This window comes from Notechis scutatus, chromosome 2 (assembly GCF_049901735.1).
Source record: "Notechis scutatus isolate UNSWTSFEM ecotype Mainland chromosome 2, rNotScu1.2, whole genome shotgun sequence".
NCBI lineage: Eukaryota > Metazoa > Chordata > Lepidosauria > Squamata > Elapidae > Notechis > Notechis scutatus.
The window spans coordinates 54,908,617-54,935,095 of NC_142010.1; the positions used below are offsets into that span (position 1 = coordinate 54,908,617).

Consider the following 26,479-nt stretch of genomic DNA (forward strand, 5'->3'; position numbering starts at 1 on the left):
AGGTGCCGCTGAGAGGGGCATTTGTCTGGAACAAGCATTGAATCTGTGAAGCCTCGTGTGCACTTGCCAAAGCCTGGAGATTGCTGTGCTCTGTGTTGTGGGGCTTGCTAGTTTGCCTGCTTTGCTGAATTTCTGGCTCTGGTTAATGTTTGGACTAACCTGGCTTCTTGGAATTCTGGCCCTGGTTGCTGTTTGGTTAACCTGGCTTACTGGACTGCTTGCAGCCAGAGGCTTCTGAAGGTGTACGTGAAAGCTTTGCTCCAGGACTTGTAGTGAATGTGGAAACATTTGAGGACACAGTTGGAGCAAAAAAAGGGAGATAGACCTGTTCTCTGGGTGTGTTGTTTTTGTGCCACACCCCCGGGTCATCACAAAAATCAAAATAACAAATGGTAAATAAAATAACTTTTCTTTCTTTTTTTTACCGTTTTAGTGAAGGGGAAAAATGTCATGATAAGTCACATGATGACAACATGGAACCACAAGTTTGACATCCCTGCTCTAAGTGGTGCTGCAGAGGATCATAAGAAGTCAAAAAGCCTATGCAGGCTCTTCTCAGTGATCTAGAAATGAACCTGTTGCTTTCCCTCCTCACTTTTTAGTATTAGTATTGATTTAATCATATGCCCTTAATTTAATCTGCTCATTTTTAAAAATTCTTTTTCACATTATGTATAATGTTGCATCCCTGAAATGGAAAAATAGGGATATGCATGTACATACAGTATATTTAAATATTAATATTGTATATTGAATGCACATTATATTACAATCATAAAGATAATTTTTATCAAATATAAATTATTGATACATGTCACCAGAGAAATTGTCTAGAATTTTAAAAGCATTTCAAATTTAAATTTATGTTGAAAATGTGAACAAGAAGGATCTAATTTTCTGAGATTGTGGATTTGGGGTTTACATGAGCTGTAAGCCATCATCATCACAATTATGACACATCAAGACTTGAACTATCTTGCTTTGCATGTAATGAGTCTATCTCATATATTAGTTTCACCTTTTAAGTTACATTACTGAAATAAATGAACTTTTGCATGATATTCTAATTTTTCGAGTTTCACCTGTATAACTGCTGTAAAGAAGATTGGAAGCTACTTCCTTGAATCTATTTTTCATTTTCTATTTTGCTTTTACTCTTTCCCCAACTTTCTTGCATTTTTAGATTATTTTTCAGTTATTAATTTTTCTTTTCTTCATATAACATTTTTCAGTTAGAATTGGTTTGTTTCTGTATTTGTTTTTATTTATATGCTAGGTTCCTTCAAGAGCTCACGGTATTTCCTCTCATTTTCTTTCGCATACGACTTTTTGAGGGAAGGTTGCAGTGACTGTCTCAGAGTGACAGCCTTGTGTTCTCTCTCTCTCTCTTCCTCCCTCCATCCCCCCCTCTCTCTCTCATAGATGAAGGATTCATGTATGAGTTTTCAACTCTTCTACTACCTGCCCAAAGTTAATTATGTTAGGGAATATGAAAGTTAAGTTCCAGTTCATTTTGAATAATTTTTTTTTACTGACTTTACACAATTCTGGCACTGTCAAACATTCATCAAGTCTGTCTTGACTCAGAACATGTTGCATTATTTGTTCTTGCATAAAATATGTAGATTAGAAGACTTTGAAAGAATTCTTGTATCCTTGTCAGCAATTAACCAGTCACCAATTTTTGCTTTACATCATAACAAGCATGATCCTGCTATTTGTCCTACAGAATTGTTTATAATTGAAAAACCAGTTGATAACATACATACTTCCTCTGTGTGTTTGTTGGACAATATGGCAGCTTTAATAAGCTCTGATACAGGGGATTTAACATTTATTTAAAATGAAAGCCTTTCCACCAAGTGCTGCAGCTGCAGAATTCAGTTCATTTAATATACGTAAATATTAGCAGCATTTGCATAACCCACATTAAAAAAAGGAGCAGAATCACAGAAAATGTATTACAACACTGGAGCAAAATTATTCAATACTTTACATATAAACAGGATTTTTCAAACATTGCCTCTTGCAGACTTACAGTACTGTCGACATAGGCTTCAGTCCACACTACATCATGTTCTTGATCAATCACTTTAGGTCGACTGAGCACATGGAGATATTCCATAACATTTTCTTGCACATCAGCTAGAGTAGAGATCTGAGTGAAAAATCCTGGATATATTTGAGCAGAGAGAGAAAAAAATGTGGTAATTCAGACATAATCAAATGAGAAATACACATAAAAGTTATAAATATCTTTTCTCTTTGTGTTAAAAGGAATGGGGTGTATGTGAGGGGAATTGACCAAGGAAGAAGCCCTGTCAAGTTTTAATTTGTGAAAGCACTAGTCTGTGAAATGATATGTCAGTCCAAAATGGCTCCATTCCTGTGAGTGTTCTACACCATTGCACAGCTGTCCTGACTTTTTTCCCTTCAGTTCCAAGTCAATTTTTTCAGCCTCAGGAGAAAGTAAAAAAGGAGGGAGTTTGTTCTTAAAGATAAATGCTTATGGCAGAGTTCTATTAACTTTTACTCCACAACCTTTGCAACTGCCAAGTATCACAAATATGAGGGTGATATTTTAGTTTTATCAAATTTTATCTCTAACATTCTATATCTGGATCAGAGTTTTAGTGCTTCCCATCAGAGTGTTCTAACCCATTTCTTACATAGTCCAATTATCCATGCAAGAACCTTAGCATGAAGTCCTATGGACACAACCACATAACCACATACTTCAGTCCTCAGGCCATCGTGAACTACTGGAAAACAACCCATGACTTATTTTATGATAACTTGATATACCAAGAATAAAGTAAATTTGCTTCAACAAATAATGTTTCACATAACATCCAATTGAAAATCATCATGGAATCTGTAGATTCAAGCATTTTATTCATTTCCCAAGTTTAGTTTTCTGCCGTAGAATGGATTGTCTACATTTGGACTTTCCTGAAAAACTGAAGTTCAAACTTAGGAATCATAGGGTAGATATAACGCAGCTTCAAAGTTATCTGCATTTTTCAAATACAATAAAAAAATTCAAATAGCTGCTTTTTCTCAGGTGGCATTCAATTCCTTCTAATCTGAAGATGTTAATTAATACATTAACTTAAAGTATCATGGACTACAAGGACTCTCAGCAATTTTGAAGAATACATAAACAGCAACAATAAAATCAGAAACAATCAAAGCCAAAAATATTAGCAGTCTGTTTTCAGAATGCATTTTAAGGTTTTTTTAAAAAGCCAATTATTTAAAAAGCCAATTAAAAGCCTCAACTCATTTGGAAGTGCACAGCAAAGAATGGGGGCAACTGCTTAGCTCAGAGCCACTTCGAGACAAATCCATGGCAAATGTAGGTGAACATCTTTAATATCAGGGAGAGAAGTCAAAGAATCATATGAAGAGAGGTGTTCTCTTACATAACTTAAACCTAAGCTATAGTATATAGGGTGTAAAGGTTTTTGTAAAATGTAATTGTACATTTTCTATTTCATACACATTTTTTTTTTTTTTTTTTTTGGCTAGCAATGGCAATGCATCTAAGTACTATGAAGCTTCTCTGGGTTCTTCCAGAGACAAATTTGGCTGTTGAAGTTTTGTTCCTGCCATACTTCCCAAACTTGACTCACAGGTTGTCCTATACACTACATGTTTTAGTGGTCAGGGTGGGACACTTCCAGCACAATAACTGTGCTGCTACAGTTTGGGCTGATAGTGATATTCAATAATACCTCAAAAGACCACTTCTTAAGATTAGTTCATTTCCAGACACCATACTGGTGACCTGATGCATCTTTTCTGAACTCCTTTCTCCTGAATTATCAAAAATGCTTGATATATCATTGATAATTAGACAAACTAATTTCAGATAAAACAGGTCTGTCAAATGACTGTAGTGAGATACACTTTTTTTTTATTACGATCCACTTAATAATGGTTATTTTGTTTGTGCCAAGCTAAAACATTATAGTCTGCCTTTGTTTTTTACAGCTGGCAAATTTTCAGTTGTATTTGACTGCTAATCTATTCCCTTCAAACCTGGTATGCTGAACTTCTGCAAAACTTTATTGAATATTGGACGGTCCTGGTAATATTTGCAATTTTTTCTCCCTTCAGGCTCATTGTCCTCCAGGCTTTTGGGGAAACCACTGTAAGTTCATTAGCTATTCCACAGCAGTGTTGGGATCTTGACTGTTTTAATGTATTTCAAATGAGTTGTCGCTCCACCTCATTAGGCTCACACTCCCTCAAGATATGCCCTACTTTTTATAAGAAAGTTGGAAACAAGATGGGAGGTAGAGGTCTCATACAGCATGGTGTAAATTTCTAGTGATCCAGTTCTGGAGAAAAGATTTTGTACCCTAAAATCCACTCACTTGGAAATCTTGTACAAATCTTTCATCTCTGCTAGGTGCTTCCAAGGGGAAAATCACCACAAGGAAAATTGATTTTGGGGTCAATGACCTCTGTGATAGCTACACTGTTTGACTTATCCATCTGTACAGGAATTAAAAATATATTCCACTCCTTCTCAGATTCAGCATTACAATGCTGCCAGGCCCTGTTGTTTTTTGCAACTATTATCCTTCACTTCCCCAACACTTAGGAATACTGTAATTGATTAATTATAATTAAAAATATAATTCCATGACTAAAAAAAAATATGCTAGAAAAGACATTGTATAGAATCCAAAGACTAATATCCCATGAATTATGCCAGCTTCTTCTCCAGGCAATGTTTCCTATGTGTTAAGAAAGCAATTTTAGAAGATGCTGATTTATTTACACACACACACACACACACACACACACACACACTATTAGAAGCATGTACTTTTGTTTTAAAAGTGTCAAAAGAAATAATTCATATTTACATAGATATAGAAACAGGAACAAAATCTCCTCAGATAACCAAGGAAAAAAAATAAATTTTGCAAATATTTTTTAAAAAATATTTTTTTCTTAAAATAAAAAAGTAGAAGAGAAAAACTTAATTAGATGGGGTGGGTACTTTTTTTCCAGAGCTACACATGCTATGTCTTAAAAGTGTATTTTATTTTATTTTAATTTAAATTACAGTATTTAAATACAGTTAATATAATTCAATGTTTTTGGTAATTTTGTCATATTCTAACTTAGTTTTGTCACCTTAAAAAAATCAATTCTTCAAGCACCTTTTAGGAGGCCACACCAAAAGATTTTGGGTAGCCAAACTGGACAAGGAGAAGTTTCATTTCACTCTGGCCTACTTCACATGGCTCCTCCACTTAGTAGTTACCACACTACAATGGATAGCCTCTAAATCACAAATGCTGCTTACTCTAGCAAATACAAGATAAGCACCATATAGACATTGGGAGCAGGCAGGCAACTGACAAAATGTGCATGACTTCATCAAACAAATACTTCAATTTATATACTGGTATCAAATTTTGGGACGGAGTATGCAATGAGTATGTGAGGTCATGATGATAGTTGAACTTATAGATGCCACTGACTCCCAGGTAGAAAAATTTATCTGGAAGTACTCAAAAGATATGGTTGAAGAAGAGGAAGTCCCAGAAGGCATTGTGTTCAAAATCCCAAGCTAAAGGATTTTGCTGGGTCATCACAAAATGTGAATACTAAGAAAGTAGGTTAGTAACCTTCTGATATATTTCCAATTTCTTCCCATTATTATCAAATTGTAATTTTCAAAGTCTTATATGGTACTTTTACAGTGAGACAATTAAAAATAAGAACACAAAGACAAACTGCTTTCCAACAGCACAAAATTATAGAACAATATATGATCTTTTTGGCCAATAATATAATGACAAGTGATTGGGCAAGACTCTTGAAATCAACCATTATGAAAGGAAGTGCCTTTTCATGAACAGATGTCCTTAGATCTTTATCAAGCGTGGGTAATGCACTGTCTGAAAATTGAACATGCTTTGGAAGTAACTAAACTGCCTTTGAAAAACTTGCTTCAAAGGATTCTTGTACAGTGACTAAGTCTAAATCCTAGTGTTCAATATTAGTTGATTAAGACAAATCTTTAAATAGGATAATTTCCATCAGATGGACACCAAGACTGGTTAATGCAGTAATGCATAACTAAATGCATATACTTCCAATGAGTCATTAAATGTCATGTGGCGTGCACACATGCATAAGTGAGAAAACCTCAGTACATATATAATGGAATTGCAGAATAAGCAAAGCATTTTTATTATTTTTACATCATGGCACCATATTATGTGTTTTGGAATCACAGTTATGTCATTATTTATCAAGAGATACATCTGCTTTAGTGTTGCCTGATGAGTGTTATGCAAGAGTGGGATCTGTTATGGCTCCACAATCTTTAGAAGCAAAAGGATGAACTAGACCAAACAAAGGCGTCATGGTCAAGTATTTCCTATTATTTTAAAATCAACTAGAAACCCCCAAAGCTGCAGTAAAACCTGATGACGTTAAGCAAGACAATTTCCACCTACTATCTCTTTAGTAAATATCCAGGCATTCCAATTTGTGGAGTTAAGTACATCATATAATGCATGTGTGTCTATATCTAAAAGAGAGAGAGACCAAGAAAAAAATATCATCTCTCATGTCACACCAAATTTGGCCCTTGCTTTCTCTCTTAAAATGCAAAATCTCTATTTTCCTTGATAGGATTTCTTTTGTTTCTCTATGTAAATCAAAAACTTCCTTCTTTCCAAAATTTCATTTAATTATCTTATATTAGTTATCTCTCCTTCCCTGCAGTTCAGAAGCACAAACAATACCTTACTGGGACACAGAGACCGTGATTTTCATTTTAGATTTAAGAGTGAGTTGATACTCTGTCTGTTATTTTCTTGTGGTCACAATTATTACAGGGGATGTTTGCATTTGGCAATGGTACATTATTCAATTTTAAACAAGAAAGATGCCAAAAGTGAATATTTACATTATTCAATATAGGCAAAAGACAAACAAAATTATCAACTAACATCAGGATATAAATTATGTTCTAAACACTTAGAAATTTTATCCACTCAACCACCTAGGAGGAAAGGTTTTGTCAACTATCTTTAGTTGCTTACGGAAGATTTTATTTGGCAAGATGCTCTGTGGAACTGGCACCTAACAAAATATATTCCTGCTTTTTTTCTCCTATATACCAATTCTGCTTCCCAATATCTAGATCAGCATTACCTCTCCAGCACATAATCATATGGATGTTTATTTCAGTGTTTCTCAACCTCAGCTATTTTAAAATGTATGGACTTCAACTCCCAACTACAATGCTGCTTGCAGAATTCTTGGGATTTGAAACTTAAAGTTTCTGAGGTTGAGAAATATTGGTTAATTTTACTGGCAGAGTGATTTACTCCCAGGTAAACATACATAAAATGGCAATCTTGCAAAGAGTTCATACTAGGCTACGTTTTTAGGCAGCAGGATCAAAGTGGCATAATACTTTGCAAGCTAAAATCCAGTATTTTTCATTAAATCTGGAAAGTTAGTGGGAGTAATGACAACTGAATGATATTGATAGAATAACTCCATTTCCCCTGGAGACAAAATGCATTATTTTGATACAAACAGTTGCACTTTACTGAAATGCTTGTAATGATTTCGTTTTTTCTATCCAGAAAGAAACAGTGATAATATAGATTCTGCATAATATTGTGACTACAGAGTTAATTGAAAAACCTGGTTCCAAAGTTAGTTGCCCTTGAAAATCAGGCCACTTTACATATAGCTATGTAATTGCAGCCTAGGTACTTGTGCTTAACTCCTGATTGTGACATTGCAGCAAGTCACAGTTATATGATAGCAATTTTTGACACTATTCCATGAGCAAATTTAATTGGAAAGCCAACAGAAAATCGTAGTTACACAAGGTTCTTGCTTAACAAGCCACCACATTTCTTGCATAACCATGGCAGGTGGGACTACTATCACTAAGTGCTGCAATCATGTTACATTGTATTTTACAAAGCAATTCCTTTTCCAATTGCCAGAGGGCTACCTATTTTCATGTGTCAACCTATTAAACCAAAACAAGGAACTTATAGATGCCACTGACTCCAAGGACTCAGATGCATTTTGCCAGGTCATTAAAGGTCCAAGAAGAACCAATCAGAAGGGAGGGAATAAGCATATTTTGCGTAGAATTGATACCCACCTTTGTTGGCACAAGCCATCCATTTGAGATTTTCTGCAAAGGGAGCTTCTCTTCCTATCAGGTAGGTGAAAATGCGAACCTGAAGATATAATTGTGTATTATTGTAAGAGAACTTCATTTACAGGAAACACTTTATATAAACTTTGTATTAAGCAGGTTATAGCACCAGACAAAAATATCAAAGAATTGCAAGCACATTCTATTGGAATTTTCTTTTGAGCTGAATCAGCAATAATTTCACACACTTACAGATTTTGGTTACACACACACACATTTGGCATTTTCTAGAATTATAAGTGAATGTAAATGAATAGGTATCATTTCAGAAGTTTAGCATGAAATCACACAAGAGAAAATGTATTATTTTGCTCTGATCCTAAGCTTGCATTTAATTACTGTACTGCCACAAAAGTCTCCTGCATATGCAAAAACATGAGGTAAGCTTCTATCTCTCAAATGCAGTAATACAGATTTCCCACAATAATGATAAATTATTTCAACCAAAAGAGCTATCCAACACTGACTGTTCGTTACAGGTTCATAAAGTCAAAGCTTAACATTCCTCCACTCCCAATTACATGAGAAAATAGTTGGAAGCATAAATTCAATTTGCAGTCCAAGGAAAATTCAGGTTATAAGTACCTCAGTTCATTAAAAATGACCTTTTTTGTTGTTGTTACTCATCCCTGACAATCATTTATTTGGGAAAATATTCAAGAGTATTCAACCAGAGCCTTCTGATTCTCTTTTTTAATTTTAAAAATAAATTTTATTAATCATATTTTCATCATAAAAACACATCTCCACTCATTACAGTGTTTCAATATTGGTGTTCACTCACATTGACATACTATCTAATTATGTAGGTAGTTACTATATATTACATATTTGTTTTTACATTCAACATAAATCAAATATTTACAGGCCTACAAACAGTATTTATCTCAACTTACTATATAGCTCCTACATACCCTTCATCTATCAGCTTTGAGTCTACTTTCCAACCAATTGTACCATAAATTCCAAATCTCATAGTACTCCGTTTCTTCTCTGTCGTTTAATTCCATCGATAACCTATCCATCTCTGCACATTCTAAAACCTTTTTTATTATCATTATATCAGAAGGAGTATTGTCTTGTTTCCAATTCTGGGCAAAGGTAATTCTGGCCATGGTTATTATATGAGTATTATGTATTGGAATTTTTTACATATATTATATCTTAATGTACACAATAAAAATATCTCTGGTTTCATCTTGATTTTTTGTTTCATAATTTCTTCTAGCCAATTCTTAATTTTTCACCAATATTTCTTAGCTTTGGGGAAGGTCCATCACATATGAAAATAGGTTCCTTATTTATGGTCACATCTCCAGCATTTCATTGATCTGGTAGGGAAAATTTTAGCCAATCCTGCCGGGGGTAAATGCCAGTGATAGAACATTTTATTCAAGTTTTCTTTGTAAGCTCTGACATTGTTAGTTTATCATTTATATCCCATAATTTTTCCCAATATCCCAATTCGATACTATATCCAAAATTTTTGGCCCAGGTTATCATAGACTCCTTAACTGTTTCTTCCTCCATTTTAAAATGTAGTTATATATTTTGGTAATTATTTTTTCCTCCATCCCTTGTAATATTTGTCTAATTCCTGTTGGTCTTTATAAAAACCATATTGCTCTACATCTTTTTTATACCTTGTCTGGATTTATAGATATGGCTACCAATCTATCTCTATTCCTTGTGCCTTTAACTCTTGGTTAGAGCCAAAATGGTTATGAGTCAACAATGGACTATTTCCCCCAGTAAAGAAGGCTAAGACATGATAGTCACTTCAATCTAAGAATTTCAAATATGCATAAATTCAGGAGTGATAGCTAAATTAGGCAATAGATTTCCAACAGCAATAACCAGTTCTGCTCTGGACTTTCATCTTGAAGGAGATAGTCTCTTCCTGTCCTCCCAATGCCTTTCCTGCCCCACATGGCACTTCTTGCATACCATTCTTGATCACACCACCTCTTGTGGACCATCCCAGTCACCCTTCCCAACTCTCATTGCCCCCTATACAGCCTTCCTAACTTGTATGGCACCTCTTGCATTTATCTGCGATGGTCAGGTATCCTTATCAGTTGCACCACATCCTCTTTCCCTTCCCTGGCCCATGTGCCACCTCTTGCATATCCTTAAGACCCCCACAGACCCCTATTGACCCACATTATCCTAGCAACACCCTATGACTTCTGAGACTGGATTCTGCCCTTAAAGATAGGAATCCAACACTGACTCCAATCCTAAGTCTTTTTAGCTGTTTTTCAGCCTGGGAATTCCCCATCCCATTGGTATATACACCAAACCCCTATATTGTTCCCAGTCCATTACTCTGAGTGGGAAAGACTAGTTTTTTTTTAATAAGCATAAAAGAAAATTAGGGGGGAACTAATATTGTTTTTCCTACTTCTGTGCTGCTGAAACTAATGTCTAGGGATATGCTAGACTTCTTCAGAGTCCCATCCATGTACTCTAATCACTGACTAGGTTTAAATTCAAACGCAAGAAAAGATGATGAGAATGGCAAGAAAGAGGTAGCCTCATACAGAGATAAATTAGATATCCGCCTTATTAATTTTGAAATGAGGAGAATTGGTTTTTCTGATTAGCAGGCTTATTCACTTGACTAACATAACACTTGACTGCTCTTCCATGTGCAGAGCATTGCCCAACAACAATTTTGGTACTGCCACTGAGGTAGCATCCTATCCCATGTTACAGACTAATATAATATTTCCTGCAGCCAATTAAAATCTGAAATGCTTTTGCTGGCCTATGGGTCTGTTTTTCATTACTTACTGCAGCTGTTACAAAGAATCAGTGAACTAATCAACCAATGTCAAATCAGGAAGTGCTTTAAGAGAGCTGAAAATCTTGCCCAACAGCAGCCAGATGGGCATGAAAACTTCTTCATCTATTCTGGTTTTAAAAAGCAATGAGGCTCACTAGAAACATCCATCATATAGTACATACACAAATGGTGGCATATATACAATATATAGACCTATTTCTTATTTCTCAAAATCATGTCTTATGTTTGGGCAACATGGATGGCCATAATAGTTACTCTGAGTTTCATAGGGCTTCTAGGAAGAGAAGAAACATATCTTTTTACCTCAGAGTGACCAACACCATAGCAGCAACAATAATGCAAACCTGTTTATAGAATTGTCTACTACAGGAGTCCCCAACCACCAGGCCACAGATCACTACTGGATCTTAAGCTGACCACAGAACCGGGCTGTGGAAGTGGCAGGCAAGCACACACGCACACAGATCCATTTGTGCAAGCAGTAGGTAAGCACATGTGCTCACACTGCATCTGCGTGAGTAGCAGGTGCAGGTGCTTGCCACTTGTGCAAATGGAGCTGAGCACATGCATGCACTTGATTGCCGCTTGCAATCTCCTCTGTCCCCAACAGTCTGCAAAGCTGGAAAAGTTAGGGAACTCTGGCCTGCCGTAAGAGATCCACTTCTTTTTAATATCCTTTTATAGTAATCCATATATATTTGCTCCCGAAGGTTATGTTGGGTTTGATTCAGCCTAACTGCTCACTTAGGCACAACTGCACTATTGTAAGCAAAATGTTTAATCACAAAAAGAGAAGGAAATAGTACCATCAGATTTATATCCAACCCTAATACATAAATTGTCCCCAGTGCTTATCTCAGAAAAGAATGTGCTGAAATACATTCTAAATAGAAAACAAATCAATCTGAGAGATTTATGGCTAATGGTCTTCTTTAACATACACACAATCAAACAACCATGTCCATAATAGAAGTAGAATAGACTGAGCTGCAGAAAAGAGAAAAATGACCTAATGTGGCATCAGGGCCAAAGTACTAGAGAAACTGAATTCAAGACATTAGCTTTGAACAATAGTTTCCTGAAGATCCCTATGAAGAAAAGGGCAATGAAAACTGTTTTCTCCTTCTATCAAATATGTATGTATGTGTATCTGTGTCTGTACCAACACACACTTGTGTACAAATATTGAATTCCAGAAAAGATGTGACACTTCTTATTTATCACAAGTATATTGCATTTCTTGAACATTATTTGTGATATAGAAAAGAACACACATCAGAATTCCCAGTCTTACTTTGGGCAGCACATTGTACAATGATTTTTTAACCATTTTTCAGAATTAAGTCTTTGGAGGGAAGATGCTAGCTTCCCAGAATTACAAACTTTCACCAAGCCACTTTTCAAAGTAGAAACCACAACATGAATTGCCATTATAACTCCCATCACAATATAATTTTTTTTTTGTCTGAATAGGTTCCTGTTTTGCTTACTGGTCTTCTACTTGAATTTAACTAGATTCTGAGAAAAAAATTTAGGCTAACAGGATGCTTTATTTACTCTGGTTTACAAGCAAACCTCTGCAGATTTACATCTGCTATTAGCACGGGAGCTTTCCTTACTTGAAACAGAAAGGAACATGTAAAAAGACAAAGGAAAAACCCCTAAGCAATGTAATCTACTAAATATTAATATATTAACTAAGTAACTTAGTTATTTACCAGTACCATTTTTTCAATAAAATATGTATTCTCATATTTCATATTTCACAAATTCCTTGTGTGTCCAATCACACATGGCCAATAAAAATATTCTATTGTAGTCTACATCCTTTGTCCTTATCCACAAATGATAGCATTAATAAAGCACAGCTGTGAATCATTTTACCCTTACCTTTCATTTTAGAATAAACCAAGATATAAATCAGTTCGTTGGCCATCTTTAATTATAGGTCAGCCTGATAAGCTAATCAATATAATTAATTCTTGGGCAGTTCAGAAGTAAAATCTTTCACTTTATCACTGGCACATTTTACACAGGGCAATCAGCACATTTTAAAGGACACACTTGCCACAATTAATTTCACTTCTGGATGATTCTACTATTAAGTTTCTTATGTATGGAAGCAATAAATATGCTATATGAAAAGCATTGGACAACATCTTTATCTAGATGGGCTAATGTCTATGGAGATTCTCAGTCATCCAGCTCATGGTTGTCCCAAAGGTGCTTTTTCAAGAGGCAACTGGACTCTCTATTTTTTCTTTGAAGATGTTTCACTTCTCATCCAAGAAGCTTCTTCAACCTTGAAAAAACACCTTTGCGATAGATATGCTAATTTTTTGGGAGCAATTCTTTCATGGGACTGGGCTCTTTGAGGGGCAGTCTCTCCCCACTTACAAATGGGCACACTCTGCGCTAGTAGATGCTGCCGAAATAAGAGATGGGGAACTATGACTTGTGGACTTCAGCTCCTAGAATTCCTGAGCTGAAGTCCACAGGTCATAAAAGGGTCATAGTTCCCCACTCCTGCCTTAAATTAAACCAGTAGAATAATCACTGGGTGTCTGAAATATACTTCCCTAGACAAGTCCACCATTAAACCAGTATCGCCTCCCTCCACTCCCTCTGCCCCATTCGTACAGAAGCAGCAACATACAAAGAGAGGCTTAAATCACTAACTTCCTAACAGCACCATCTCCACAGCCTCAGATTAGTTCCTCAGAGATTAAAATTCAGGAAAGTTTCCATAGCTCAAAGTAAGTCTTTGATAAATTTAAAAGTAGTGTGGACTTATGGAAATCTACTCCCACCCCAAAAAATTGGGATGGAACTTGCAGAGAAGCTGGCACTTGCCCACAAATAAAACTGGGAAGTTTGGACATTATTAAAAAGGCTGTTCAGGAAGAGCAAGAGAATGTGCAGATCTGCAGACTGTACATGTGCCCTCTGTGCCCTCTCCAATGTACTCTTGAGAACCTTAGGATCTCACAAAGAATACAATTGATTTGCATGCTTTTGGGCAGGCACTGACTAAATTAGGATTTTAAAGTCTATGTTGTTACTTCTGTACTTATACCTACACATAAAATTTTAATAATGAAGCTTGTGACATGAATAAATAATAATCAGCCCAGACCTTTAGATCTTGCAGAAAAAAAAAATCATGCTGCACGTGCCATCAACTAGGGGTCTACAACTGGCTGGGTCCTAAGAGACATGGTTGCCTTATGGAACATCACCCCCCCATTAGATTAACCCCATCCCATTTGATATTTTGAAAGGCCACGATGTGCTTAAACTCACTTTTAGTTAACTAGTATATATTATAATTAGTTAGCATACTTATTAGCTAATAATTAATTAGCATTGTTAAACGGACTGCATAGTTATCATTGTGCTTTTTGTTTATCCTCTTGAGCACCATTTTGGCAGAAAGGTAAGATATAAGGTCTATCCATCTTCAACATTAACAAGCCATTAATCACACCTGTTTCCCACTCTTCTTGCTCCAGCAAAAAGGGCTTAGTTGCCCACTTTAATGAGCCATATAAAATTGCCACAGCCAACCAATTTTCCACATTTAATGCATGACCCAGAATGAAAATTATATGGATCTCAGGTGCTTGGGAGAGATGCCAAAAATGAAATACCTTAATTTGCAACCTTAAACCTAAGAACATTTAAAGACTTCTATGGCTTGTACAGTTTATTCTCTTGTGGAAAATACAGTGTATTTACAGGGAGAAACATTAGTTTTCCATCATGAATGCTGTTTTATGTAACTTTGATATACTGGACCACAAGCAAATCATGTAACAAAAGCAAGCATTAAATAAAGGTTGGGTTTACTTGAGTTTCATATATCATATTTTACATCTATATCTGTGCTCTGTAACTTTTATTGGTTTGCTACAATTTGGCATTAAAAGAAAGTTCAATTAATTAGTAATTGTTTTATTTTTTTTCACTGAACATTCTCTCCACAAGACGTTTTTATTGTTGCACCTTGCCCGAAATTAAATGACAGATTTAATTGCACAGGCTCCTATCCAAATCCTAGCCACGTCTTTTCAGTTAATTTGCTACCCATATAGGTCTGAAGGATTTGAAGATTATAAATTACCATTATAAATTAGAAGTCTGATTGCTACATTTGGGAATAAATTCTGAAAAAAAGAACAGCAGCTGAAATGACATAAATTATTTATTACTAGATAGTTTTAATTCCAGCCATCCTCCAGGGAGCTTAGGCCTGCATATTACCGTTCCTTCAGTACCCCACCCAACACAGTGTGAGTCTCATAACGTACCTGTGAAATAAAATTAAAGACAGTGGTGCGTTTATTCTTCCACAGTAGCTTCTCGTCTAAGTTGGGAGTGTTTAAATCCAAATCTTTTCAATTAATTTTATCACACTAATTCTCCACTTTGTTGGATATTCTTTTAGTATTTAGAATGTAGCCCTTTCCAGAGGTCATTAAGAAGAATGCGCTTAAATTTATAACCCAAGTATAGCAGGGTGGGATTCAATTTTTTTTACTACCGGTTCTGTGGGCGTGACTTGGTGGGCATGGTGTGGCTTGGTGGGCATGAGTTGGTGGGCGTGGCAAGATACTGCAAAATCTCCATTCCCTCCCCACTCCTGGGGGAAGGTTACTGCAAAATCCCATTCCCCCCCCACACTAACCTGTTTTCCAGCTCTGTTCTCCTGTGCAGGGCAACAAAAGAAGACTCAGCCGATGAGCTGGGACTCGGGAGGCAGTGAATAGATGTGGGTGGGGCCAGTCAGAGGTCGTATTTGCCAGTTCTCCAAATTACTCAAAATTTCTGCTACCGGTTCTCCAGAACTGGTCAGGACCTGCTGAATACCACCTCTGAAGTGTAGGATTGTGTGAACGGGTACTGTCTTCTATACCTCATTTGGCCTCTAATTAATTCCCCTCTTAATATCTTTGCACACAGAAATGAGTACTAGAGAGAACGGCTTTGGTACCTATTGTATGAAGGCTTCCTGTGATATGCAACCCAGAACAAGACCCTTCTCTGCAGACATTCACACCGTGTATAGGTACTTCAGAAACTCTGTTGTGTCATGTATACTGCAGAGCCCAGAAGGAAATGCTCATGAGGAATGGGTGGAAGCAATGGGCATATTTAACCTAAAGAAGATGTAATGATTATTTCAACATATGAAAGGCTGTTAAATAGACTATGGGGCAGAATTGTTTAAAGTTTTTCCAGGAGACAGAAAAACAATATATAGGTTTAAATTACACAATTTTGACTGGACATTAGAAAAAAAACTGCCTTGGGACTTGCCTTCATTGGAGCTTCTTAAATAGGGGCTGAATGGCCATCAGTTAAGACATTTTGCAGTAATGTAGTGCCATAGAGGGCTGGCATTGGACTTGTTAATTTCTGAAGATTCCTTCCAATACTTACATTCTATGAGGTACTCATGTACTGCCAGTCCCTATTTAAATATGAAATATTTATCACATGATATTGAATATTTATATATTAATAGATATTTATTCCATAAATAGTCCACATGCAGGCTGTCCGGGGAATAGGAACTATAGGACATCAGCAATATTTTAGTTTATTTTGAAAATTTGTATTTCACAATTCAAAGCATCCTTTTTCAAAACTTTCAGTTACTTTAATATACTGAGAGTATTTACACCAAGACAAATTTCTTGTGTGTTCAATCACACTTGGCCAATAAAGTATTCTATTCTATTCTATTCTATTCTATTCTATTCTATTCTATTCTATTCTATTCTATTCTATTCTCTATTAAGGAATATTTGAATAGGATTATCATTGTCCTGCGTTAGTGAATGCAATGGCCTTCTACCACAGAACCCTCTAGCTGTTGGTTAAGTTTGGACTACTGAAAAATTAAGATGTGAAACTATCATTTGAAAAGCATTTGCCAAACAAGATTTACATGAAATATAATTCATACATCCAGCATGGAGCAAATTACAATTAAAGCAATTTTCTGCCACTCCAGTTTCTCTGCAGCAATTCTCCAGGGACCGGTCACAGCTCATTAAGCTAAGGCAGGGTTTCACTGAATGCCTGATCTTTTAGTCCAGGAATGTACTAATCATGATTGTGCATGTTGTTTACAGCTAATCAGCGTCTTCAGTACTTGACCATAAGTTGTTCAGGAGGTTTCTTGAGAGTAAATCTTTTTTTTTCCTCCCATTCTCCCTCTTTCAGGACTTCTTCTCCTTCTCCTCCTCTTTCCCTTTCTTTCTGCTATCATTTGTCATTTTGTTTTAGCACAAAACATTAGCTTCAACTATCCTAAGCATGTCCTGCTAAAGTCTAAAAGTCCTTCTTAAAGTGGGTTAAGGGCTACAGCTTTAATTAGAGGCAATATTATGGGATACTTCATCTAACTGCTGACATCGGAAGGTTCATTATTTCCTATTGTATGATTTTTTTGAGGGGGGGGCAAGTCTTTGCTTGATTTTCAACAGCTGTCCAAGTAATAACCTTAACTACCTCGGTTTACATGAGGGGAAGGAGGGCTTTTGGCTCTCAGCTGCCAGGAAAGAGAGAGGGTGAGGTTGCTCACAGCTGAAAGCCATTTTTGTGGACAATCCAGGCAGAGGAAAATTTTCGTATTTCTTTGTGCTCCCCAGAAATTGCTGCTACCTTTACAGGAAAGGAGGAAAGGAAAGGAGGCTGGCTGGATTTATTTTCCCCCATCACTAAAATAACAATCTAGGTTCTTTCCATGTTTCCCCCAAATGGTGAAAATATAGCTGGAATGCAAAGGAGAGTCAAGTACTACAGAAAAGCTTCAATTATTAAAAAATACATATTTTTCAATGTGCTTCACTTTGTATTCAGCTAAATGAAACCCAGTGGGGTTAGATAAGCAGTGACTTGGCTGAACCTAAATGAGAGGAATTGTCCATGTTCATAGTGAGATGAAAAAGAGATAAATGGAAAAACGTAGTTTTCATGCTCAGCCATAGAGATGTGTCAAGCAAATAACGTATGGAATTATAAAAATTAAAGATGGCAGGTTATCAATATTAGAAATAATGCTTCATTTGTTTGGATTATATTGAAGCAATAAAGGCATTTTGATTTTTGATTGAATACTATTTTCTGAAATAAAATGGCAAAGATAGGACTACTCATTGAATAAATGTTTTCTGTTTATAAAAAAGAATCTGTAATATAAAATTGGGACTTATATTATAGTAAATATTAGAAATGTTGCCCATGAAAGAATCTGAAAAAACACAATCTGTTCATGAAACTATTTTTATTAGAGATGTACTCCATATTTCTACTGTCAAAGACAGACAGTTTGGCATTAATCAGTGGAACAGAAAACTAAATATTAGAAAAATTATGAGAACATTGTTAAATTGAAAAAATATTGAAAAAACAATGATAACATAAAAATGCTAAAAACAATTCAGAAGACACAAATGCTAAATTTTGTCATTCTCCCTAAAAACAGAGCTGTGCCATAAATCCCTTTGGTGGGGGAAGTTTACATGCAAAATTATATGTACTGCATGAATGTTTCTATTGGATAAAGAAGCTCCTGGGAACATTTCTTTAGTTCAGAAAGTTCCCCAGGAGAAAACTCAAGTATATGTATTAAAGCACATTACAAGCATCAAAAGGTGAACAGTGTGCTCAATAATTTCTTGAAAAACTCTTAACCAGTGTTATTTAGTCAACCAATGGTTTTAAATGAGGAATTCAAGTTACAAATCAAAACATACTACAAACGAATTTCAGTACTATTAATTGTTGTGGAGAGAAGAAATCCAGAATGTTTAGTTTGATCTATCTATATTAAACTCAACTGTTTTGTTGTTATCAAAATCATCTACCACTTTTGGCAGATTATTTGAAAGATTATCTAACTCAAGTCCATTTTAACTATAAGGGATTGTAACAAGGAAAAAAGAAACTTTGAAGCTGACGTTTTGATAGCAGGCTGATTAAGTCACTTAAACAATACTATTTTCCATTATAATGAGACAGGCTCTTTTCCTGCTTAAATTGTATCTGTTAATCTAAATTGATCTAAATTGTTATTTGTCATATGGACATTTTTCCCCCTTTCTTTCTCTTTTCTTTCAATTTCTTGGTGAGATATTGCTACTCTCATTTTGCAAGTCATACAAGCTCCTGTGAAACTTACATATAGGGGGCAAAAGAATTTAGACACACCATGATTCATATTGATCCAGGAACAGATAGGAAAACAGGAACAGCTCTATCAACCATAATACAGGTGAATTAAATTGTCCTTTTAAATTTTATTTTTGATCTAACCAAATGATTAAATCAGGCTGCATTCTCACTAAGCCTATGTTATTGGCTTCTTTATTTCTAGTAGACATTTAATGGTTGTCAGGTATTGTGTGAATAGGCAGACATTCACGATATATTGTACTCTGCACAGAGCAGACAGAGATTAAACAGGTGACACAATGGATGAAATCCTGCCCTTTTGCCCCTGGGATTTTGTCCAGGCTGCAACCTTACCTGGTAATGAGCTTGGCAGTTGCTGTGATTTTCTGCCCATGCCCATCACAGAAGCCTCTGTATTCAAAATATAATTTAATATACCTGATAGGTTTAGCTTAGTTGAGTTTTTTTCTTAAATATTCATTCACAATGAAGTCAAGTGATTTTCAGATTACTACAGTTATAAACATTTCTGCAAAAACTGACAACCAAAACCGGCAATATACAACCTGAAATGATTTTTCACCCTCAATCTCCATAATCCTAGGAAGAAAATCTTCTAATTTGTTTTTTTTTTTTTTTTATAATACTTACAAAATTACAAAATCTTGTAATTCCTAAATTTGTTTCCTAAGTATCTTGAATGTTCACAGACTGGACTATTTATACCACTCAGGCAGTAATTGCAAATGGCTTTACTTCAACAAGTTCAGTACTCAATATTGAGGATGTATGTGTGGTAAGAATGTCAGCAACTGTGATGAGCTCAGGCAGGCTTCCACAATTTATCTATAAAGCTGAGCAGACTCCAGGAAATTGTCCTGTGGATGATCAGAGTACTGTATTCAAGAATAAAATCAGCATTTTGTCTTTATATTTGATTAAACTTTAACTCCTCTTTAGCTTTATGTTTTAGTAGCTTCACTGCATCTATAAATATTTAACACATTATTCTAATTAGGTACAAACTGTTACCTGATTTTTATCTGTAATCGAATTTGAAAAGCGTGTGGAGGCTTAATGTTAACCTTCATCCACTTGCATTATAGGTGCTAATTAGACTCTTTAAATTTCAAAGAAATAGAATTTTCATAACTAGCTAATTAAAAATCTAAGGCACCCTTGGGACAGGCCAAATTGCTTCCACTACAATCAGCAGTTTATTCTTGTACAATACCATGTAGAAGATTCATGTTGTCTGATTTTCACAGCTCATATTTCTCTCAAATTAATCAACAGCCACATTGGTCCAGCTGCCCCTTGGTGCTGGGGGAAAAAAATGAAAAACCATGGCTACTAAGTGTCCAAGCCAACTGCTAAATTAAAAAAAATAGCTTAAGGGGACACAGCTGTTGAGATGCCTGTTGACATTAAACTAATCAAGTCCATGAATACAGAATAAATGCCTGAAGATATTAAAAAAAAAAACCTGCCCCAAACAAATAACACCACTGTGGTTAAGTGTTTCATTAGATCAACTTTCAGTGAAGGTTTCGGCTTCTTTTTTTTAGTCCATGCAGAGATAGAAAGTTCTGAGAAATTTGGTCGAGAAAGCAGCCATTATTTGTCACTTGCCTGGAAAGTCTTGAATTGTTTGTACTAACAACAAAAACATGGAAATCATGATAATGATGTTATTACATAATAAGGGATATTGCAGTGTTTATGTCAAAAGGACTTAGGTTGGACAGTCAATTTCAATAATACATATACTTGATTATTTCATTGCATGCTGCACAGGGTCCGTGCTGAATGAGGCAACCTAAATTGTAAATAAATAAAGGTAATTTTTCTAGTAGAAACCTACTATGCAATGTAAGAGGAAAATATCTGACAGACTGGCAATTTCTGCTATGTAGGCAGCTGGGATATGATGAGATATGGACAGGTTATGCAATGTAAACCTGAAAGCACTTAAAATGGAAATAAGAAAAAGAATGTACTGGAAAAAGACAAAGCCATACTGTCTTAAATCCCTGTTACAGCTTATGAAAAAAAAAAAAGAGAAAGAATCAATCAAATGTTCATATGGTAATGAAAATGGTAGCAGTCACTCATGCCCCAGTGGTCAAGTCCTTGATTCTTGCAGCATCATAATACATAACATTTCTTATCCCCTTTGCTTAGATGTTCAAGACATGCAGTGAGATGTTTCCCCATGGAGCAGATGTTCTCACAGATGCTCTTTCCTGGGGAACCAAATACATTGGTTCTAGAACCACAGTAACACAGTGAATGCAGTATTGCAGACTATTTCTTCCCACTATCAGGAGTTTGATCCTGACCGGCTCAAGATTGACTCAGCTTCCATCCTTCCCAGGTTGGTAAAACCAGGAACCAGATTGTTGGGGCAATATGCTAACTCTGTAAACTGCTTAGGGAATCCGCATAAAGAACTATGGGATAATATATAAGTCTAAGTGCTATTGCTATCTACAGTATATACAGTACATATTCTAGCAGCAAATGAATTAAGGAGCTGCTGAATCACCTACTGGAGTAGACAATAATTTTAATAATTGTTGTGGGTGTATCTGCATTATATATACACCATACCATTGAGTTTGGTCTCTCTTATTCCCAGGTGAACATACTGAACCCTGATATCATAAGAATCTATATTTTGAAATGTCTGAGACCTAGCTCTTTAGGGAAGACTTTAATACTGGGAAAGGTGGAAGGAAAGAGAAGAGAACAACCAGTGGTAATTGTATTGAGATAGGGAAGGAAGGAAGGAAGGAAGGAAGGAAGGAAGGAAGGAAGGAAGGAAGGAAGGAAGGAAGGAAGGAAGGAAGGAAGGAAGGAAGGAAGGAAGGAAGGAAGGAAGGAAGGAAGGTGGATGGATGGACTCAGATACATTGGCAATAAGTGTACCATTAGAAGTTCTTTAAAGACCAGGTTAGGAGCAGATAGTGACAAATAAAATCTATGTGGTTGCTAAGAGACAACAATGACTTGGTGATATATCCATCCATCCATCCAAACACCAGGGAAGTTTTCTTGGAGAGGAAAAAAGTCTCTGAAAATGGGTCTACTAAAAATTAAATGTAGTTATTTGAAAATGCTACATCTAAAATCAAGGATCTCAAATATGATTTTGAAAAGAACCAACCAAAGCTTTGCATCATTAAAATTGAAGTGAATTGTGTTTTTGCTGTTTTTACTGAACTGCAGCCAACAAACTGTAATATGCAGGTATATATTTTAAGATTGTCCTGGGATGTAATATACACTGAAAATATAATTAATTTTACTTTTTTGATACATATTGTGTATAGAATTGCTAAAATACTTTTCAATGGGCATCATTATACACTGTTCAAAAAAATAAAGGGAACACAAAAATAAGACATCCTAGATCTGAATGAATGAAATATTCTTATTAAATACTGTGTTCATTACATAGTTGAATGTGCTGACAACAAAATCACACAAAAATTATCAATGGAAATCAAATTTAGCAACCCATGGAGGTCTGGATTTGGAGTTACACTCAAAATTAAAGTGGAAAACAACACTACAGGCTAATCCAACTTTGATGTAATGTCCTTAAAACAAGCCAAAATGAGGCTCAGTAGTGTGTGTGGCCTCCACGTGCCTGTATCACCTCCTCTTCAGACCCTGTCACGTCTGTCACACATGCTCAGTGTGAATCTGCTTTCATCTGTGAGGAGCACAGGGTGCCAGTGGCGAATTTGCCAATCTTGGTGTTCTCTGGCAAATGCCAAATGTCCTGCACGGTGTTGGGCTGTAAGCACAACCCCCACCTGTGGATGTTGGGCCCTCATACCACCCTCATGGAATCTGTTTCTGACCGTTTGAGCAGCCACATGCACATTTGTGGCCCGCTGGAGGTCATTTTGCAGGGCTCTGGCAGTGCTCCTCCTGTCCTTCCTTGCACAAAGGCGGAAGTAGCAGTCCTGATGCTTGGTTGTTGCCCTCCCATGCCCTCCTCCATATCTCCTGATGTACTGGCCTGTCTCCTGGTAGCACCTCCATGCTCTGGACACTACGCTGACAGACACAGCAAACCTTCTTGCCACAGCTCGCATTGATGTGCCATCCTGGATGAGCTGCACTACCTGAGCCACTTGTGTGGGTTGTAGACTCCGTCTCATGCTACCACTAGTGTGAAAGCACCACCAGCATTCAAAAGTGACCAAACCATCAGCCAGAAAGCATAGGACCTGAGAAGTGGTCTGTGGTGACCACCTGCAGAACCACTCCTTTATTGGGGATGTCTTGCTAACTGCCTATGCTTTCCATCAGTTGTCTATTCCAGGGGTCCCCAACCACTGGTCCGCGGACCAGTACCGGTCCGCTGAACAACTCCTACCGGGTTGTGAGCTGCAGTGGCGCGCCATCTTTTTCATGAAAAGTGCTTCCGTGAGCTTTTCCGGGTAGAGCTCACCGAAGCACGCTTTCATCAAAAAGATGGCGGCGCTTGCATGCTTTCCAGTGAGCTTTTCCGGTAGAAAGCCATTTCTACCTGGAAAAGCTCATCGAAGCGTTGGCGCCGCCATCTTTTTGATGAAAACGTGCTTCCGTGAGGTCACCGGAAGCACTTTTTCATAAAAAGATGGCGGCGCCCAGCTGATGCCAGTACCGGGCACAGACCCAGCTGATGCCGGTACTGGGCCGCGCATCAAAAAGGTTGGGGATCACTGGTCTATTCCATTTGCACAACAGCATGTGAAATTGATTGTCAATCAGTGTTGCTACCTAAATGGACAGTTTGATTTCACAGAAGTGTGATTGATTTGGAGTTACATTGTGTTGTTTAAGTGTTCCCTTTATTTTTTTGAGCAGTGTATATACTTCTCATACTATTTAACTGAATAAATATTTTTCCTCATTAAAACATAGACCTAAAACCTAAATCTCAATTAATACATTATCCACAGGAAAAAGCAGATGAATATTCTGACTGGGGGCGTGGGACATTGAAACGCAGCCTAAACAAAAGAATTCCATCTCTATTTGTAATAAGAAAAATGAGAAACAGAAAAACAAGATGCGGACACAGGGGTTTCAACAGTTGATAGCAATTAAAATGATTTTCATATTTGGTTGATGCATGTAGGAGGTCCAACATTTTGACTTAAAGAATCTCAAAATGATGGATTTTGGAAAATCTATACCTCAGACTACTGCCAAATACAATATGCACGGGCAGTCATATAACTGAGTTGTCTAACCTTGAAGCAGCAAAAGGATCTCCCTCTCCCCTCCAGCCCCTACCCCCCTATGATAACACAAGGAGAAAAGGACAAGTATCTATTGCATTAAGCATTAGAAGCTGGAAGGTGCCACAATCTACTTTTACAGCCATTATTAGTATGTTATTTTTTTATATGTATAATAAGCAATTTGTTCTACCAGGTCAAAGAGAATAGGCACTGGTATGGGGGTGGGTGTTAAAAAAAATAAGAGGATGGTCACAGCAATGCCACCCATTTGGACAATTAAATGGAACAAATGAGGCAGGGCTTTGAACTCTTGACTTTTTGAATTTTTTCTTCACAATGCTTCTGAAAACAGGCAGCCATTTTGAAGTGGTAGTTACATCTGAAATTTTCTGGATGCATGTTCTGGCTCAAAGGAATAAAGGGCATGACCACACCAAAAATATCAATTTCTTAGGCAGAAAAGAAGTAAGGCTACTCTGAAGCACCATTTTTAGCTTTCCAGGATAGCTTCTATCAGCTGGTTGCCTTTTTTGAGGGGAAAGTGGACATATTTTCAAGCAAAATCCTGGACTCCAGAAGCCATTTTTATTACTAAAGAGTGGCTATATGGGGCCCAGCAATATTCTTGGAAACACCTTCTAAGTTCCTTAGAATTGGAAATAACCCTGTAGAAATACAATAAGCCCTAATGTATCAGGCACCTACAGAGATATTAGTGAACACAGGTCTTTTTGCCATAACACAGAGAACATGAAAAGCTCTCATATGTCTGAGGTTAGGAATACTCTTTGTTTCAATGATGAAGAAGACTGACTTATTTTCACCGTATTTGTATCACAGGAGTGCTTATAGAGTCTTAAATATCAAGGTAAGCAATGTCAGAATACAAGTTTGTTCTGTAAATCAAGATAATGGATGGATGGATGGATGAACGGATAAACAGACAGACAGACATTTTTTGCCTAAGGAACTATTTTTCAGAAGAACCTGATTATTTTAAAACATTTTGACCCACTCTATTACTATACACGTTCTCCTTTTGGCAAAGTTTTAGAAAAAATAATTAAATCTACTCAAAGAGCTTCTTTCCTGATTATTTTTTTTATCACTTGCATGGCCACCCTAGTTACAAAGTTTAGAATAACAGCAATGAATCAGAGCTTGAGGGCATTTTAATAGGTAGCAATGTTCTTAGCACACCTATCAAGAGCTTTATCATAACTGACTGGTGCTCTTTTCTATCCTGAGGGTCCAGACAAAAAAGAAAACCTAAGGAATAGATGGATTCATGACTGGAATGATAAAGAGACTAATGATGATTAAAAATTAAAACAAACACACTATTTTCATGGGAATACAGGATACACATATATATAGGATATGTGGGTTTATGATGATGTCTGAACTTAGTTGTTTTCTTGCAGATGGTTTATTATTCAAACTAAATCCAGAATTAGTCAAAGAATCTATGACCACATTGCTCCATAATAACCTGATTTAACTAAATACATGAAGATTGAAACACCCAGGATTATGGATCTCATAAACCTTTGCCTAACCCAGGGTTGTCAACTTCATGTCGTCACAGTGATGTCACCTGATGTATTGGGACTTTAACCCCCGTCACTAAATCGGGTATGGGCATGGCCAGAGAATGATGCATCCGGCCCGTGGGCCAGGAGTTTGATAGAACTGGCCTAACTACATGCTTCCAATTTGATGGAAAAACTTATTAACAAATTCAAGATACACCTATGGGCTTATCTCTCTCAAGACATATGGTGGAGGTCATTATGCAATGTTTAAAAGTCATAGCACTTCCCCAAATACAGTCCAAAATATGAGTCAGATATGCAGACACCTTCACTACAATAAAAAAGGACTAATTAGAGTAGCGGTCCCCAACTTTTGGAGTTTGGTGGCCCAGCTGTGGGGGGGGAAGGGAACTGGGCAGTGCAAGCGGCAGGCCGATGCATGTGCATCCACACAGCCCTTGCATGACTGGCTCAAACTTCA

The 26,479-nt window shown here is 36.6% G+C and overlaps 1 protein-coding gene across 1 annotated transcript in view; it reads right to left on the minus strand.

The window, feature by feature from the left end:
* The window catches only part of CACNA2D3 (calcium voltage-gated channel auxiliary subunit alpha2delta 3), a 607,379-nt gene that overhangs the window by 176,440 nt on the left and 404,460 nt on the right, over positions 1 to 26,479 (minus strand). Inside the window, exons 12-13 of the mRNA XM_087954773.1 lie at positions 8,168 to 8,246; positions 2,039 to 2,172 (exon numbers count right to left, since the gene is read on the minus strand). Of these exons, the coding sequence (XP_087810899.1) occupies positions 2,039 to 2,172; positions 8,168 to 8,246 (213 nt within the window). The remainder of the gene's footprint in view (positions 1 to 2,038; positions 2,173 to 8,167; positions 8,247 to 26,479) is intronic.